The sequence below is a fragment of the Sinocyclocheilus grahami genome, unplaced genomic scaffold (genome assembly GCF_001515645.1).
Source record: "Sinocyclocheilus grahami isolate Dianchi unplaced genomic scaffold, SAMN03320097.WGS_v1.1 scaffold344.1, whole genome shotgun sequence".
NCBI classification, from domain to species: domain Eukaryota; kingdom Metazoa; phylum Chordata; class Actinopteri; order Cypriniformes; family Cyprinidae; genus Sinocyclocheilus; species Sinocyclocheilus grahami.
The window spans coordinates 2,648,343-2,666,268 of NW_015505523.1; the positions used below are offsets into that span (position 1 = coordinate 2,648,343).

The 17,926-nt window shown below is 38.5% G+C and overlaps 2 protein-coding genes across 4 annotated transcripts in view; one reads left to right on the forward strand and one right to left on the reverse strand.

The window, feature by feature from the left end:
• Positions 1–7: 7 nt before the first annotated feature.
• On the forward strand, positions 8–15,272 carry LOC107603297 (transcription elongation factor SPT6-like). Its single transcript, XM_016296055.1, has 35 exons — positions 8–88; positions 187–367; positions 467–548; positions 694–949; positions 1,106–1,207; positions 1,309–1,422; positions 1,507–1,596; positions 1,686–1,828; positions 2,490–2,638; positions 2,720–2,827; positions 3,121–3,250; positions 3,376–3,526; positions 3,666–3,671; positions 3,914–4,068; positions 4,173–4,368; positions 4,472–4,611; positions 7,376–7,493; positions 7,597–7,673; positions 7,762–7,897; positions 7,997–8,134; positions 8,518–8,685; positions 8,840–8,967; positions 9,077–9,284; positions 9,438–9,585; positions 9,758–9,900; positions 9,972–10,112; positions 10,261–10,456; positions 10,539–10,777; positions 11,378–11,491; positions 11,630–11,754; positions 11,844–11,956; positions 12,042–12,116; positions 12,220–12,401; positions 12,503–12,699; positions 13,898–15,272. The coding sequence occupies exons 1-35, from the start codon at positions 8–10 to the stop codon at positions 14,085–14,087; spliced, it is 4,920 nt and encodes a 1,639-aa protein (XP_016151541.1). The 3' UTR covers positions 14,088–15,272.
• A 249-nt stretch (positions 15,273–15,521) lies between these two features.
• rab34b (RAB34, member RAS oncogene family b) overlaps positions 15,522–17,926 on the reverse strand; it is a 4,629-nt gene continuing 2,224 nt past the window's right edge. For 2 of the 3 annotated variants that reach the window (XM_016228842.1, XM_016228840.1), the window contains 2 exons: positions 16,530–16,637; positions 15,522–16,410 (listed from right to left, as the gene is read on the reverse strand). In XM_016228842.1, the coding sequence (XP_016084328.1) occupies positions 16,352–16,410; positions 16,530–16,637 (167 nt within the window). In that variant the 3' untranslated portion in view covers positions 15,522–16,351. The remainder of the gene's footprint in view (positions 16,411–16,529; positions 16,638–17,926) is intronic. The other variant, XM_016228841.1, reaches the window with a different exon arrangement.

The following is a 17,926-nucleotide window of genomic DNA, read 5'->3' on the forward strand; positions in this document are numbered from 1 at the left end:
TTTGTATATGTCAGGTTATGATGACTATCTTGATGATGATGATCTGGACCTCATCGAGGAGAATTTAGGAGTAAAAGTGAAGAGAAGGGTGAGTCACCAAACTTCCAGCCTGTGCTAAATTACAGAATTTATATTAATTTAACTGATACTAGTTAAACAGTTTTGAACTGAAAAAAATATGTTCAGAAAAAGAAATACTCGCGTGTGAAAACCATGGATGATGAGGGGGAAGATGATGAGAAAGACCTGATCGCTGATGAGATCTTCACTGGGGATGGTGACGGAGATGGAGAGGTGGAGGACGGAGAGGCTGTGGACACACTTCACCCAAGAGATGACGAAGAGGGGGAAGATGATGAGGAATCTGGTAGGAAAGATGTTTACCCTATTCATCATGGATTTTAATTAATATTTTATAATTCTTTGGAATTTTGATGTTTTTTTTTTTCTTTTCAATATTTGCTAGATATTGATGATTTCATTGTGGATGATGATGGGCAGCCCATCACTAAAAAGAAGGGAAAGAAATTCTCTGGCTACACTGATGCGTAAGTGATGTAAACAGTAAAGCAGTGGTTTGCTCATGAAAATATAGACTTCTCTGTGTGGTATGAAGGACTAAAGCACTGACAGAAATGGCCTTCAACCCATGACTTTCTTATCTCTAATGTTGCTCCTTTTCTGACATTTTAGTGCCTTGCAAGAAGCTCAAGAGATATTCGGTGGTGACTTTGACTTTGCCGAGTTCGACACTGAGGCATATGATCATGCGGAAGAGGAAGAGGAGGATCAGGATGATGAGTCATGGGATCGGCCAAAGAAGCAGACCAAGAGAAGAGTTGGCCGCCGTAGCATATTTGAGATCTATGAGCCCAGTGAGCTGGAGAGCAGCCACATGACTGATCAGGACAATGAGATCCGCTCTACAGACATGCCAGAAAGATTCCAGGTATGGAGCAGTGTTGGCCTTTATATACAATATATCTTTCATTTGCAGTATGCTGTCCAATGTGAAGGATACCTGACACTTCTGCATGCCCTCTACCAGTGTGTTTCCTTTCATGGATGGAAATGAGGATATTTCATAACCTCTTGTCATTTGCAGTTGAGGGCCATCCCTGTAAAGCCTGCTGAGGATGATGAACTGGAGGAAGAAGCTGAATGGATTTACAGGAATGCCTTCTCCACACCAACTATCTCCATGCAGGTGTGAATGGAGTATTTGTATAACATGACATTTGTTAGCATATTGTCATGGCACTAAGCTAACTTTGATGCGTATTTGTTTTGTTTTGATTTGCATTGCAGGAGAGCACAGACTACCTAGATCGTGGGACAACCACTAATTTCAGCAGAAAGGGCCCCAGTACTATTGCTAAAATCAAAGAAGCTTTGAACTTCATGAGGAACCAACACTTTGAGGTATAGTCATAGGGAAAAAACAGGGTGTAATAAACTCGACCGACTGATCATCTGGTTTTAACTCCTCTCTCTTCCATCTTACAGGTTCCCTTCATTGCATTCTACAGGAAGGAGTATGTGGAACCAGAGCTGAACATTAATGATCTGTGGAAGGTGTGGCAGTGGGATGAGAAGGTAAGGGCTAGTCAAAATGTTCTCTGAATGCAGTGCGGTTGCTGCTTTTCTTTGGTAATATAGAAATTAATTATGGCTGTCCTCCTCAGTGGACTCAGCTGAAGACCAGGAAGCAGAACCTGACACGTCTTTTCCAGAGGATGCAGTCTTATCAGTTTGAGCAGATCTCCGCTGACCCTGACAAGCCACTGGCCGACTCAACTCGTCCTCTAGACACTAGTGATATGGAGAGGTACGAGTACAAACCTAATGAACGTTCTAATATTATTTGTTTTGTTTTGATTTGCATTGCAGGAGAGCACAGACTACCTAGATCGTGGGACAGCCACTAATTTCAGCAGAAAGGGCCCCAGTACTATTGCTAAAATCAAAGAAGCTTTGAACTTCATGAGGAACCAACACTTTGAGGTATAGTCATAGGGAAAAAACAGGGTGTAATAAACTCGACCGACTGATCATCTGGTTTTAACTCCTCTCTCTTCCATCTTACAGGTTCCCTTCATTGCATTCTACAGGAAGGAGTATGTGGAACCAGAGCTGAACATTAATGATCTGTGGAAGGTGTGGCAGTGGGATGAGAAGGTAAGGGCTAGTCAAAATGTTCTCTGAATGCAGTGCGGTTGCTGCTTTTCTTTGGTAATATAGAAATTAATTATGGCTGTCCTCCTCAGTGGACTCAGCTGAAGACCAGGAAGCAGAACCTGACACGTCTTTTCCAGAGGATGCAGTCTTATCAGTTTGAGCAGATCTCCGCTGACCCTGACAAGCCACTGGCCGACTCAACTCGTCCTCTAGACACTAGTGATATGGAGAGGTACGAGTACAAACCTAATGAACGTTCTAATATTTTATGCTTTGTCCACAGTAATCACACCTCCTTTCTGCTTTCACAGACTGAAAGACGTCCAGTCTCTTGATGAGCTGGGAGATGTCTACAACCACTTCCTGCTCTACTATGGCCGAGACATTCCTAAGATGCAGAATGCAGCCAAGGGCAACAAAAAGAAACTGAAAAAGATCAAGGAAGTGTCAGAGGAAGATGGTACAACTGTGTTTCCTTTGCACAATTTTATCAAATAATGGTCAACCATGCATTAGACTAAAACTGTTTTTGTACTGCTAGGGGAAGAGGCAGAAGAGGAGGAAGAGGAAGAAGAGGAGCAAAAGGGTCCAGATCTAAAACAAGCTTCCCGTAGAGATATGTACAGCATCTGTCAGAGCACAGGCCTTGGTTTGTACATCTCGCACAAAAATAAGACGATGTGTATTTTTTATTTTATTTATTTATGCTGGCAGAGTCAAATGTGCCAAACATATTCCCTGGCAAAAAATGTATAGTACTTTAGAATATAAACTTACAGCAATATATTGATTGCATTTATACTAACATTTTGTGTCAGAGATATTTTTAACAATGTAACTGATATTGTACATAACTACAGTGTAACTCCATGAAAGTGATGAATTCATACATACACTTTTCTTGTAAAATTATGGCATATGGTGACCCCTTTTTTTTATTAGACGGTCTTGCCAAGAAGTTTGGTCTGACCCCAGAGCAGTTTGGAGAAAACTTGCGAGACAGTTATCAGAGGCATGAAACCGAGCAGTTTCCTGCAGAGCCTTTGGAGCTGGCTAAGGACTATGTATGCAGGTAATGCATCATTGCAAACTTGAAATTGTTATTAAAATTACTTCTGTATGCATGTCTTTTACCCACTGCTTATTGGAAGATCATAGCAGTTTTCATATTTATTCATAACTCAAATTTTTTCATAGCCAATTTAACACCCCGGAGGCTGTTCTGGAAGGCGCTCGCTACATGGTGGCCATGCAGATTGCCCGTGAACCTTTGGTTAGGCACGTACTCAGACAGACCTTCCAGGAGAGGGCCAAGATTAACATCAAGCCAACTAAGAAGGGCAAGAAGGTTGGTACTTAGTGTTAATTTAGGAGTTGCAGACATACCTTCTAGTATGTAGGAAGTGACCATTATGTATTATACAAATATTTTATTTACTGTTGTGTTTTTGCTTATCTTCTGCTTTCACTTAACCATATTCATCAAGGAAAGGGTATTATCAGAAAAGCAACCTTCCCACCCCAGCAGAGCTCTGTTGTGTTAAAGCTTTAGCTAGAATGTTCAGTTGATATTATGTAGGTGTGTGTTGTAGGCATAGTTTTTGCTGTGCTACAGTATTACCGTAGTAAACTTGTCGTCCTATTCAAACCCAGACTGAACTAATGTGCCAGTGACTGCATTGTTTGCTCATTCATCAGTAATTCCACATCAGCTAATATCCGTTATGTTTCCTAGGATGTGGATGAAGCGCACTATGCCTATTCCTTCAAGTACCTGAAGAACAAGCCTGTGAAGGAGCTCAATGGAGATCAGTTCTTGAAGATGTGCCTTGCTGAGGAGGAAGGCCTGCTCGCCATAGACATCTGCATTGACCTTGTGGGAGTCAAAGGGTATAGTTGTGTCCTGAAAATTTATCTTTAGATCAAAACCTGAATTGAGTTGTTAAGGATTGTATACAAGAGGTACAGATCAGTACTGTTTGCCTTATCTACAGGTACGGAGGAGATCAGACCTACTTTGATGAGATTAAGCAGTTCTACTACAGGGATGAGTTCAGTCACCAGGTGCAGGAATGGAACAAGCAGAGAACTCTTGCTATTGAACGTTCCTTGCAGCAGTTCCTTTATCCTCAGATGGCCAAGGAACTGAAAAACAAGCTTGTTGCTGAAGCCAAGGACAATATTATTAAGGTGCCACATTAATTGCATGTGTATTATATTCCATTTGCAAGTGCTTTCAGTACCAAACTGTGGTCTATAATAAGTTGATTTGAGTTTCTTGTGTTTTTGGTAGTCTTGTTGCAAGAAGCTGTATAATTGGTTGAAGGTGGCTCCTTATCGGCCTGATCAGCAGGTAGAGGAGGACGATGACCTCATGGATGAGTCACAAGGAAAGGGTATCCGTGTACTTGGGGTGGCATTTGCTTCCGGCAGGTACATTTTTGTTCTGAGGGAGCGAATATATTCTAAATGATTGTGAATAGGGATGCACAATAAAACCCAATATTATTGAATATTTAATTTTTATATTAGGTAATTTAATGCTGACTTAAAGTGAATCTCAATTTAATTCAATTTCTCCTGTATTATAAAATGTATAACTTTATTAGGGCAGCAACAACTAATCGATAAAATCGATTATTATCGATTATGAAAATCATCAACAACGATTCTCATTATCGATTAGTTGGGTCTGCCCACAGTGCACATCCAACTTCAGCTGGTTGCGTCAAATTACAGCACTGAATTATGCATTTTTGTGGACAAAATGCATCTAAAAATAGTGGAGGAAACAGAATGAGATGCTACGTGATCCAAACTGACCAAAACATGAGAATTCTTTATTTTAAGCTTTAAGCTAATGCATTAGCGGAATGGCTTGCCCTGTCAGATGCTTTGGCAGATGATGCGTGTGTGTCCTCAGTGCAAAAACTTTCAATTTACGGTCATATCCTTATGTATAAATGTCACAAATTCACGCGAGCATTTCCATTTTTGCAAAAAGGTCCGTCCTAACAGTCTTAAAGGGGTCATATGATGTGATTTCAAGTTTTCCTTTCTCTTTGGAGTGTTACAAGCTCTTGGTGCATAAAGAAGATCTGTAAAGTTGCAAAGACTAAAGTCTCAAATCCAAAGAGATATTCTTTATAAAAGTTAAGAGTCAACCACGCCTACCTAAAACGGCTCGTTCTAACACGCCCCCACATATCTACATCACTGTGTGGAAATATTAGCATAATGCCGCCCAAATGTGCACGCAAAGAAAGAAGGCGTGGTTTCAGGAACAGCAGTAGTGTTGATGCAGCCATGTCAGGGAGATGCTGTGTTTCGGTGTGAAAGCAAAAGCACTTCATTTGGCCTTCCGTAAGTAGATGCAATTAGGAATCATTGGTTAAGATTCATTTACAACAAAACAGCACAACCCAGATGTTCGAATTTGTACAACGCATTTTATGGACGACAGTTTTTTGAACCTAGAAGAGTACAAAGGCTATTTCTTAAAAAAATAAAATAAAAATTTAGTAAATTCCGACTTTGCTATGACAGTTTGGCGCTTCTGAATCAGCGACTGTAAGTATGTTTTGTTATTAGTTTAAGTATTTGTATTGACTGTTCAAATGCTGAGTTTTGCGCAGCGCAGAGTAACGTGTTGTGTGTGTGTGTGTGAGGGGAACAGGGTCACATCACAGGAGAGTGAACTGCCTGTCAGAAATCATTGCACGTCAGCTGTCTTAACCGCCTTGTGTACTGCATCATCACTGTGTTTGTCACGCGACTCTGTTGAACTGATGGTAAAACTAACGACATTATTAACTGTCTTGATATTTACTTTGAAAGCTGACGCTCGCGATCATCGTTACATTTCCGACACGTGCTTGTGGTGTTCGGCCAATCACAATGCACTGGGTCAGCTGGCCAATCAGAGCAGACTGAGCTCAAAGGTCAGTCAAAGGTTGAAAACGACGTGTTTGAGAGAGGCTGGGCATAGAGGACCTACAATAATGTACAGTATTTGAAAAATAATGTGTTTTAAAGCATGTCAACATATTCTGTTACACAAAATAATGATCTTTAAAATAGCATCATATGACCCCTTTAATCTTTACTGAATGAGCAGCGGACGCGTGCACTCGCGTCAGACAGACGGAAAAAAGAGAATTAATAATCAGTGCAAAAACATTCATTGTGCTGAAATATCTGTTGTTGAAAGTTAAATCGAGGTTTAAAGGTCAACATGCATTGCGAGTATTTTATAAGAGTAGGAACTGTAAGGGGATAACATCGTGTAATTGTCTGAATATAAATATCAGACGCTTCATTACAGGATAAAGTGAATGTGTTCCTGCAGAACATTACTCTTACCTATTGGTTACAACTGAGTTTGTGATTTTATTCGTCTTTTTCATCTTTATTATTTAAATTTTTAATGCAGAGATTTAAACTATTCACTATATGCAGTTCTTAAATGTATTAAAACATATTTATGTAAGGTTTTTAACAAATTATGGTTTGTGCCACTGCTGCTCTAAACTAACAGTACTGGTGATTACCAAAATCATTTTTTAGCTTTCTGTATTGGTTAGTCCTCCAATATGTGTAAGCTCTTTTGTAACGGCAGTAGGCTATTTCTAATGCTATAATATAATTATTGCTTTTATCTATGAAAGAAAGGCTGAGAGCTTTATAGTGGGTTTTTTTTCAGATTCCCAATTACAGTCAAAAAGTACATAACCATGCCAGCAAGAATGCAAGCTGTTATGAAGGGCATAGGAGACCTTTTTTTATGTGAATAAATACTATTTAGTTGTTTAAGTTTATTTGCCCAATAAATGACAACAACATTTTTTGATTTAAACAATACTTTGACAGATACCTAAAATGTGTTTTCTCTTTATTATGGCAGGTGGTCTAATAAATTGTTAAGCACTGTATGTTTTCATAGCATTCAGTTGGCACATTTGTTTGAAGGACATTGGGCAGAATGTGGAATAGTGTTTTTTTGTCAATAAAATAAAGTTTTTGTTTTGTTTTTTAACCCGATCAATCGAGAGAAAAAAAAATCGACCAACTAATCGATTATCAAAATAATTATTAGTTGCAGCCCTAAACATTATATATTATTGGCCATAACATCATAATTTTCAGCTTATCATACATTTGAATGGCATCTGTTAAGTGTTTGCTTGTGTTTTTATAGAGATACACCAGTGTTCTGCTCCCTCCTTAATGGTGAAGGAGAGGTTGTGGACTTCCTCAGGCTTCCTTATTTCCTGAAGAGGAGAAATGCATGGAGAGAGGATGAAAGAGAGAAAAAGGTGAAGAAACAGAAGCCCTGCGGGAGATTTACTATTCAGTTGTTAATTCCAGTTTCCATCAATATTGACACTTTTGAAACATTTGATTGTTGTATTTCCATAGCTTCAAGATATTGAAAACCTCAAGAAATTCCTCCTTAGTAAGAAGCCACATGTTGTTGCTGTTGCTGGGGAGAATCGGTGTGTTCAATATTTTGTTTTTGCATTTAAATATTCCATATGCATGTTGGACCCCCACATGTTTATGCTTTTATTTGGATGTGTGTAGTGATGCTCATATGGTGATGGAGGACATCAAGCGCACCATCAGTGAGCTGGAGCAGGACTCCTCTCTGCCTGCTGTGGGAGTGGAGCTGGTGGACAATGAGCTGGCTATGCTTTATATGAACAGCAAGAAGTCTGAGGTCAGTGCAATGAGATAAAAACATACATTTTACCCATAAACCCTTGTTGAAGGCTATGTGCCTTTTCTAATATTTCTTTCGCATATTGCTCCTCTCTAGGCGGATTTCAGGGACTATCCACCTCTGCTTCGGCAGGCTGTGTCTGTGGCTCGCAAAATTCAGGACCCCCTAGTGGAGTTTGCTCAAGTCTGCAGCAGCGATGAGGACATCCTGTGTTTGAAACTGCATCCCCTGCAGGTACAAGCACATTCCTGCATCCCTTTTGCCGTTTACGTTTAAATACCTTTGATTTTTCTCCATGTATTTGTGTGAAATTCCGCCTTGCAATGTGTTATTTTTAAAAGTATTATTTATTATAGCCATTTATTTATTCCTATTTTGAATCATTTGTTTTTGTTTGTTTTAAATTGAGTTATTTTAGTGCTTCAGTAACTTGCCTTAAGTAATTTATGGAACCCAGTTTTTAATTTGAGTTAACAGTATCAACACTGAGTCACTGACATCTCTCCACTTAGTATGTGGCTGCTAATTGAGTGACTGCTAATTTTTTTTAAACAGGCTTGAGATGAAGGTCATTTGTAAATAACTTCTTGTGTATTATGTTTTTAAACGTTCCTCAGGAGCATGTAGTGAAAGAGGAGTTGCTGGGCGCTCTTTACTGTGAGTTCATAAACCGGGTGAATGAGGTTGGTGTGGATGTGAACCGGGCCATTGCTCACCCTTACACCCAGAGCCTGGTCCAGTACATCTGTGGCCTCGGATCTAGAAAAGGCTCACACCTGCTCAAGGTGAGATCTTCTAAAAATATATATATATCACTATTCTCACATTTGATATTCATGTTGTTTTTCCACCTAAGTAAAGTCCCTCTGTTAGTCTAGCTAATGGGTTGAGTTTCTATGATGTTTAGCTCATCATCTGCACCTTTCCAATGTTCCTCAGATTCTTAAACAGAACAACACTAGGTTAGAGAATCGAACCCAGTTGGTCACCATGTGCCATATGGGACCCAAAGTCTTCATTAACTGTGCTGGCTTCATCAAGATCGACACTGCCTCTCTTGGAGACAGGTAAGATGCTGTATGCAATGTTTGTGAGTGAATGGCCTGCAGTTCACTTTGAATTATGCTGCGTACAGCCTGAAGCTATAACAAAATAATGTGTTCTTTCATTCTGCAGCACTGACTCCTATATCGAGGTCTTGGACGGTTCTCGAGTGCACCCTGAAACGTATGAGTGGGCACGTAAAATGGCAGTGGATGCTCTAGAGTACGACGAGTCAGCAGAAGATGCCAACCCAGCCGGAGCGCTAGAGGAGATCCTTGAGAACCCAGAGAGGCTCAAGGACCTGGATCTGGATGCCTTCGCTGAGGAGCTGGAGAGACAGGTCAGCTTTGTCATAATGTTGCATAATTCACTTGCATAAATTTTGTTAGCAGAGGCATTTATCAAAAGCAGCAAATCAGGACACAAGCGGTACTTGACTTAACTAAACCGTTTTTCCTGTGAGCTTGTGTTATTTATTGTTTCTTTCTTTCAGGGTTATGGTAATAAGGGAATTACACTGTATGACATCCGAGCGGAGCTCAGCTGTAGATATAAAGATTTGAGAGCCCCGTACAGGCCTCCCAACACGGAGGAGGTCTTTAACCTGCTCACCAAGGAGACTCCTGAGACCTTCTTTATTGGTAAATAATACCTGATCGTTTTTAGATATTTTAAAAAGATCAAAGAATAATCTATAGTTATAAACCTACAGATACATCTTTTCAAGTATTCTGTGATATTTGTGGTGCTCCCTCATTTGTTTCAGTCTTGATACTGTTGGTAATATTTTCCTATATCTCTGTGCACATATAGGCAAACTGATCACATGTGTGGTGACTGGCATTGCTCACAGACGGCCACAAGGTGAGAGTTATGACCAGGCCATCCGTAATGATGAGACGGGTCTCTGGCAGTGTCCATTTTGCCAGCAGGACAACTTCCCTGAGCTCAGTGAGGTGGGAATTAGTTCTGTTACCTTTTTATCTTAAGCACACAAGCAAATTGACTTATATCGTTGTTTTCTTAGGTGTGGAATCACTTTGACAGCGGCTCCTGCCCTGGTCAAGCCATCGGAGTGAGAACTAGGTTAGATAACGCTGTCACAGGCTTCATACCGACAAAGTTTCTTAGTGACAAGGTGGTGAAGCATCCTGAGGAGAGAGTCAAGGTGAGCAAATCTCATATTTCCTTTCTATACTCTATCTGGCATTCATTTATAAACAATATACACCCCAAATATGTAGCCTTACAAAAGATATGGAAATTTGAAAATGTTCTGTTTACAGACTGACTTTTGTCTGGTTATCTGCTGTTAGGTTGGCATGACCGTGCACTGCCGCATCATGAAGATTGACATCGAGAAGTTCAACGTGGATCTCACTTGTAGAACATCTGACCTAAGTGACAAGAACAATGAATGGAAGCTTCCCAAAGATACCTACTATGATTTTGATGCTGAGACAGATGATGTGAAACAGGAAGAGGAGCAAAAGAAGAAACAGCAGAGAACCAGTCAGTATTGACCAAATCTTTTTTGAAAACATTAATTTTATCACCTTTTTCAAGTGACATGACTTTTGTTTTCTGTCTTCAGCTTACATTAAGCGAGTAATCGCTCACCCGTCCTTCCACAACATCAACTTCAAACAAGCGGAGAAGATGATGGAATCCATGGACCAAGGTGATGTGGTGATTCGGCCCAGCAGTAAAGGGGAGAACCACCTGACGGTCACATGGAAGGTGGCTGATGGGATCTATCAGCATGTAGACGTCCGTGAGGAGGGTAAAGAGAATGCGTTTAGCCTTGGACATACTCTTTGGATCAACAATGAGGTGAGCTGTTGTTGTCACAAACTATTGTTCAAAAGTTTTGGGCCTTTTTTTTTTTCTTTTTTCTTAAGTGTTTTTGGCTGCATTTATTAAAAAAATGGCAATATTGTGAAATATTGTTACAAGTATTTTAAATGACTTTTGTGTTCATATTTATTTTTAAATGTAACCGTGATGTAAAGCTGAATTTTCAGCATCATTACGCAAGTCTTCAGTGTCACATGATCCCAAACTATTGTTCAAAAGTTTTGGGCCTTTTTTTTTTCTTTTTTTTTAAGTGTTTTTGGCTGCATTTATTAAAAAAATGGCAATATTGTGAAATATTGTTACAAGTATTTTAAATGACTTTTGTTCATATTTATTTTTAAATATAACCGTGATGTAAAGCTGAATTTTCAGCATCATTACGCAAGTCTTCAGTGTCACATGATCCTTCAAAAATCATTCTAATATGCTCATTTGGTACATTTTGTTATGAAAATTGTTATGCTGCATAATATTCGTATGAAAACCATGCATTTTTGAGATTCTTTGATTAATAGACAATTTAAAAGAACAGCATTTTTTTACTAGAAATCTAATAATAGTTGTGGTTGTCCACAGGAGTTTGAGGATCTGGATGAAATCACAGCCAGGTATGTCCAGCCCATGGCTGCATTTGCACGAGATCTGCTCAGCCACAAATACTTCCATGAGTGCAATGGAGGTGATAGGAAGGTGTGTTATCATTCTGAGGACGTACACTTTTTCCTTTTCTCTTTATCTTGATTTCTACTTTTTGTTTTTTTTATTATAGATTAAGTGGTCCCTATACATTTTACAGTTGTACATTTATCCTTTCTTGCCTTTGTACAGAAAATGGAGGAGCTTCTCGTAAGGACCAAAAAAGAGAAGCCGACATTCATCCCCTACTTTGTTTCAGCTTGTAGAGACCTGCCAGGCAAATTTCTGCTCGGTTACCAACCTAGAGGGAAGCCAAGGTAGCACTCATTACCCTACCAAAGCAGGGCACAACTCCCATATATATCATGCATTTGTAAATGTTTGCCTTTTGTGTTTTGTTTTATAGGATAGAGTATGTAACCATCACTCCAGATGGCTTTAGGTATCGCTCTCAGATGTTCCCTACAGTCAATGGTCTTTTCCGCTGGTTCAAGGACCACTACCAGGATCCTGTGCCAGGTTAGTAGTCTCTATCTGCACTCCAGCTCTGGCCTAGCATTCTAATTTTTCCTTGTAATGTAATGTTTTTGTTGTCTCTCTAAAGGCGTCACACCAACCAGCAGCAGAACGAGAACACCAGCATCAGTGAACGCCACACCTGCCAACATCAACATTGCTGGTATGTCAGAAATGCTGATGTCTTCCCTGACAACAACAGGAATTTTTTTATTTTTTATGAAGTAATGTATTTTTAAAACCCAAATCTGTCCCCTCACTCTCAGACTTGACTCGAGCCGTCAACGCTCTCCCGCGAAACATGACATCCCAGATGTTCAGTGCCATAGCAGCGGTTACAGGCCAGGGCCAGAATCCCAACACGACACCGGCCCAGTGGGCCTCCAGTCAGTATGGTTACAGTGGCGGCAGCAGTGCAGGAGGTGGCGGTAGCAGCAGCGCTTATCATGTACGAAACCTGCACCTATGCACTCAGTCACCTATCTAACTCATTGAATCAAAACCAGGCCCGCTAATATTTCACATTCCTTCCTTTCCTGTTTTTTCAAGGTCTTCGCAACGCCCCAGCAGCCGATGGCCACGCCCATGATGACGCCCAGCTACTCTTACACCACACCTGGCCAGCAGCAGGCCATGACCACACCCCAGTATCCCAGCAGCACCCCACAATCCTCACACGGGCACCATCAGCATTCGTCCTCCACGCCATCGTCCTCGTCATCGAGAGTGCGGACACCACAGCCCAAGTGAGTGCTGCCTCTGCTTTATTGAAAATGCAAAACCATGTCACATGATGAATTTTCTGTGTGTGAATTCAATGCTATAAACATTTTCATTTGAATGAGTGGTATTTGATGCATCTGTTCCTTCACAAATGTGACCCTGCACCACAAAACCAGTCATAAGTAGCACGGGTATATTAGTAGCAATAACCAAAAATACATTGTACAGGTCAAAATGATCGATTTTTCGTTTATGCCAAAAATCATTACGATATTCGTTCATGCTGAATGAAAGCACACATTTACTCTCTGACAGCAGATGGTGTTGAACAGCAGAAATGCAGCCGTTTCTCCGGAAACCTCATAAACAAAGCAGCTGCTGCTTATTAAAACATATTTAAATGGTTTAAATAGCCATTCAGATTTTTGTATTCGCAGCGTTCATCACAGCGCCAAATACTTAGACTTAATAGGCTATTTATTTTCAAACTTTTTTTTACATTTTAATCTGGATTACAACATGCCCTGGATATTATTTGAAAATGTGTTGATTCTTTATTGTTTGGTCACACCAAAGTCCCTTTTAAAAATCCTGCAGATACCATGTAAATTCTTTCTTTATTTTTTGTTGTATAATTGATATACTTTGTTTTAATACTAAACATTCATTAATCTTAGGTAATTTCAATATTTAATAACACGTTATTAAATTAAAAGTTGCAACTGTCATTTAATGAACTAACCGTTGTATTTTTAAACAGATTAATAACTTCTGTAGCAAATGTAGCTATTGCTCATTATTAATGTTAATGCATTAACTAAGGTTAACTAATGAGATCTTATTGTAAAGTGTTGCTTATTGGTCTTTATAAATCTTTTGCACTTTTAGTCTCTGTGAAATTTTTTACTTTATACTTTTTTGTGTGTTACTTTTATTGTATGTAAATGTTCAGTTCTTTTTTGTTATAAGAAAATAGTTATTAAACCTGTAATACTTTGACAACACTTTTTGCAACTAAATTTCAATAGCGTATACCGTGATAAAAGCATTAGCAGTTAATCGCAACATGAACATTTGATACCGTCATATGCCTAGTCACAAATGTTCATGTTTTTTCTTCTTCTTTAGTCTTGTTTTTTTGTGTGGTTTCTATTATTATGACTTGTGGTACATAATCCATTACAGACCAAAGTACTAAAACTCCATCTGTGTTCCCTGCAGGACAAGTTCCCACACCGCCGTGGATTGGGGTAAGATGGCTGAACAGTGGCTGCAGGAGAAAGAAGCTGAGCGGCGGAAGCAAAAGACACCCCGCATGACGCCCCGACCTTCACCCAGCCCCATGATCGAGAGCACGCCCATGTCCATCGGCGGAGATGCCACTCCCCTCTTGGACGAGATGGACCGATAGGAGTAGGGAAGGGGGTGTTCAGACATCTCGTATAAAACCCAATCCATACACATCCCATCTCTCACCCTCCGTCTTTTGCTCTTTCGCTGCTAGAAGCATTTCTTTGAGTCATTCAGAGCTACTGATACAAAGACAAACATTTGAAATGTGGTGACGACAAACAGATTTAGGAAATGGACCTGCAATAAACGTTTGTCACGAGGGTTTTTGTTTTCTTTTCTTTTTTTTAAGTACGAGCATAATGCACCCCCTTTTTCATTTCAGTTTTTTAACTAAATTTAAAAGGAATGGCTTAAAGTGTAAGACGTTGCATGATTTGTGCCCATGGGAGCTGGTATTCAATCAGCGTAAGATCATTAGTTCAGACCCACTCAGAGAGCTTTTCTTTTTGTATCTGGCTTAAACATTTAAATAAAACCCTGTTTCAGTATGAACCAGAGCACTGTAATGTTTCGAAATCTGTGTTCTGTTGAGCTGTTACGCAAAGAATTAAGCACTGGGAAGCTTTGTTAATCTATTTAGCAACTCATTTATCAGCTAAAAATGAAGTATGTGACTTTAAAAGCGATCCTGTAAATGTCCTGTTTTTTGTGATCATTACAGTGATCAGAATATGCATTTTAAATTCAAAACCTTGAAGAATGATGTTTTTAAGGTCGTCTTTGAGTTCTCAGAGTTCAGAATCAGATATCACTTTTCATAATGTGCTTATACAAGTAAACTGAACTAATGTGCTAAAAGATACTGAGACCTCTGATCAGTTTTTTTGCTTTTTCACTTTGGGGGCTGTTTGTGTTTGTGAATGTATCTTTGCTGGGCCAGGCTTCAAGGTGTTTGTACACATGCTGTTTTTAACAGTGTCTTTTCTTCATGTACAATCCCGTGTATTGCTACAGACCGAAATTGTTACATTTAAGCAAAGTGAACTTTATGAACAGACTCCTTATACTGTGACAATATTTTCACAGCAAACATAGTTATGATTCCCTCCCCCACAACCAGTATAGTGAATATTTCAAGTTCTGTGGAAGTGTTAATGACATGATCATGTGTTCTTTTAGCATTGAGGCTAAACTATGCCTTTAGGTCAGGATGGGAAGTGAGCTCAGTGTCTAAAGCATTCTGTTCTGTGTATTTCACTGCTGACATCCATTTCTTTCCTTTGATAAAGTTGTCCAAATGAAACCTTTCTGATTCGTGTTTTTATTTGTTTTAAACATCTGTTTCTTAACAGTCTATACTGATTTCAGTTAGTAAAGAATGGTGTTCGTCTTCAAGCTTCAGACCTTAGGTAATTAATTTCAGACTGATTGTAAGATATGACTAAATAATATGAATGCCTTTGTTTAAGAGACACAAGCAGCTTCCACAAAGCTACTAGTGGACAAAAATACTAACAATTAAATTTGACACCTTTTTGTGATTTTAGCCTTTATTCTCTCTTGAAGACTTGAGCAGACATTTCACACACACAATATAATTCTGTTATAGTGGGATATTTGTTGAGCTGCTCATTTTAGCGTCGCAATTTTTGCATAAGTGGTACTTCTCCATTTACGTCTTAACAATCCTTCCATTTAGCTCACAGTGGGAATCTGGAGTCGGCGCAGAGCCTGTGGTCATGAGTGCTGGCATATGTATCATATTAGCTAGAGAAACTCATGATGCAATGAAAAACAAGGGCTGTATTTACAAAAGATCCACTCAGAACCACCAGGAGGGCATTGAATGTGAATTTAAGTGTTCTGCTCATAAACTGCTGTTTGCTAAGACAAAAATCAAATGTGAAGGCAGAACTCATTACCGTCAAATTACAGGGATTTGCATCGCTTTATGTAATAGACTTGAAATGCCAGTAAATCACACCCAAGTATTTATAGACAGATTTACAGATTTAAGCTGCTTTATGTTATTGCTTGGGACAAAAATTCACATATTTTTGGACAACATGTCACTAACTCGATCCTGGTTATTTGATAGTCCATGAGAAACTCAATTGCAGTGTATAATAAACATGTAATACAATGATGATAAAGAAAAATGCTTTCCAATTCATATCTAGGAAACATGAAATATATCATGGATTTATTAATACACTTCTAATTACAATCCAAACTTCACTTTCTGATGAATTCTTGTTGAGATTCTCGTCTCACTGGCCAAGTACTCTATTATTTTTTCATCCACTCAAAAATGTGTGTCAGGGCATTATGGGACATCATTCCGGAAACACTTCTATTGCCATTTGAAAGTTACAATTTTAGTCAAAGACAGCAGCTGGATTGCCTCTTCTTAAATTTTTCATCACAGTTGTTAGAGATTTCTGTGTAGAAAAGATGCATATATCATTTTCTGTATGACCATGGTGAAATATTCCTAGGGTAAAACATGAAAGTAAAATGTCAGGAATTAGCCATATTTTGATGTAATGAAAGAACTTACTGACAATATCTCTAGCTTGTCTAGATTTGTTCCTCTCCAGCTCAGATAATACAGTGGCCTCAAATGTAAGTGATGCAACCCGTAGAAAGAAATCTCTCACACTTTCCCCTATCGAGGACAACAGAAATAACACATAAGATGTCATTTCATACGTTACTTACACTACAGTCAAACGTTTGGAATCATGTTTTTATATGCTTCTGAAAGAAGTCTCTCATGCTCACCAAGGCTGTGATTTGATTATTTCATCAAACATACAATAAAATGTTAATCTTGTGAAATATTGTTACAACTTAAAATAACAGTTTTCCTGTGATGCCAAAAGTGAATTTTCATTAGCCATTACTCTGCTGATCAGTCTTCAGTGTCACACGATTCTTTGTAAATCATTCTAACATGCTGATTTGGTGCTCAATTATTATTGGTGCTCTAATAATAATGGTTCTTAATATAATATATTATGTTGAAAACAGTTTTTGCTTCCTATTATGTTGGTAAAAACTGTAATTTATTGTCTGGATTCTTTGATCAATTTATTTTAAATAGAATAATTTTGTAACATAAAGGTCTTTACTGTCACTTTTGATCAATTTAATGCATGCTTGCTGAATAAATTTTTTTTTCTTGCAGATCGGCATCATCTAAAGTGCTCTTGGTCAGATGTACAGAAGAATAAATGTTTGTAAAAACTATTTTTGTTCTTGTGGCTTTATTTATTTACATTTCTGGAATTTAAAATAAGGTTTGAGAATAGGATTTTGGTTAAGCTTTTTTTTTTCTTTTTTCTATACCCAAAAGTGTTCAATTATACTGAATCTATAAAAGTAAACCAGAGCATCAGCAAATTAATATTCAAATTTTAATTACAGCAGATGTGTATTAAATGTCTGAATTATTGTAATTAAACCTTAGAATTTAAGTTTTTGCGCTGTAATGACCATGGATTTATGAATTGATTTAATTTATTCTTTATGTGCAGTAGGTTTTTATGAAATTTTGGTACAGCTTTTTTGTTTCGTTTGTTTTTTGGTACGGCATTTTATTTTATTTTTTTTGGTTGTTACGGGAGAAATGAAAACTAGCCCAGTGTTTTTTTTTTGTTTTTTTTTTTGCTTTTTTAAATCTCATACATGCTAAATAAAATGCAGCATTAAGTTAATGTCAGCCAAAGTTAAGGTTGCTAAATGTTATTTTATCAGGCTCTGTATGAACACCGTAATAATAAATATAACAATAAATATACATTATAGGTTAGGCTTAAAGCAGTTTTCTACAGCGGGTCACTACTCTCTCCACCAAGGGATTCTTAGTCTGAAAAAGGTTGAAGACTCCTGAATTACATTAAAAATGCCAACTTAATTCACTGTCCCTATTGCAAAGTCTTGTATTGGACATTT

Excerpts from the sequence above, each read along its gene's own strand:
- LOC107603297 (XM_016296055.1), top strand. The coding sequence starts at position 8 with ATGTCAGGTTATGATGACTATCTTGATGATGATGATCTGGACCTCATC. Across the intron at positions 1,423-1,506 it reads TGAGGAACCAACACTTTGAG|GTTCCCTTCATTGCATTCTA; the intron begins GTATAGTCATAG and ends TCCATCTTACAG. Across the intron at positions 11,755-11,843 it reads CAACCTAGAGGGAAGCCAAG|GATAGAGTATGTAACCATCA; the intron begins GTAGCACTCATT and ends TTTGTTTTATAG.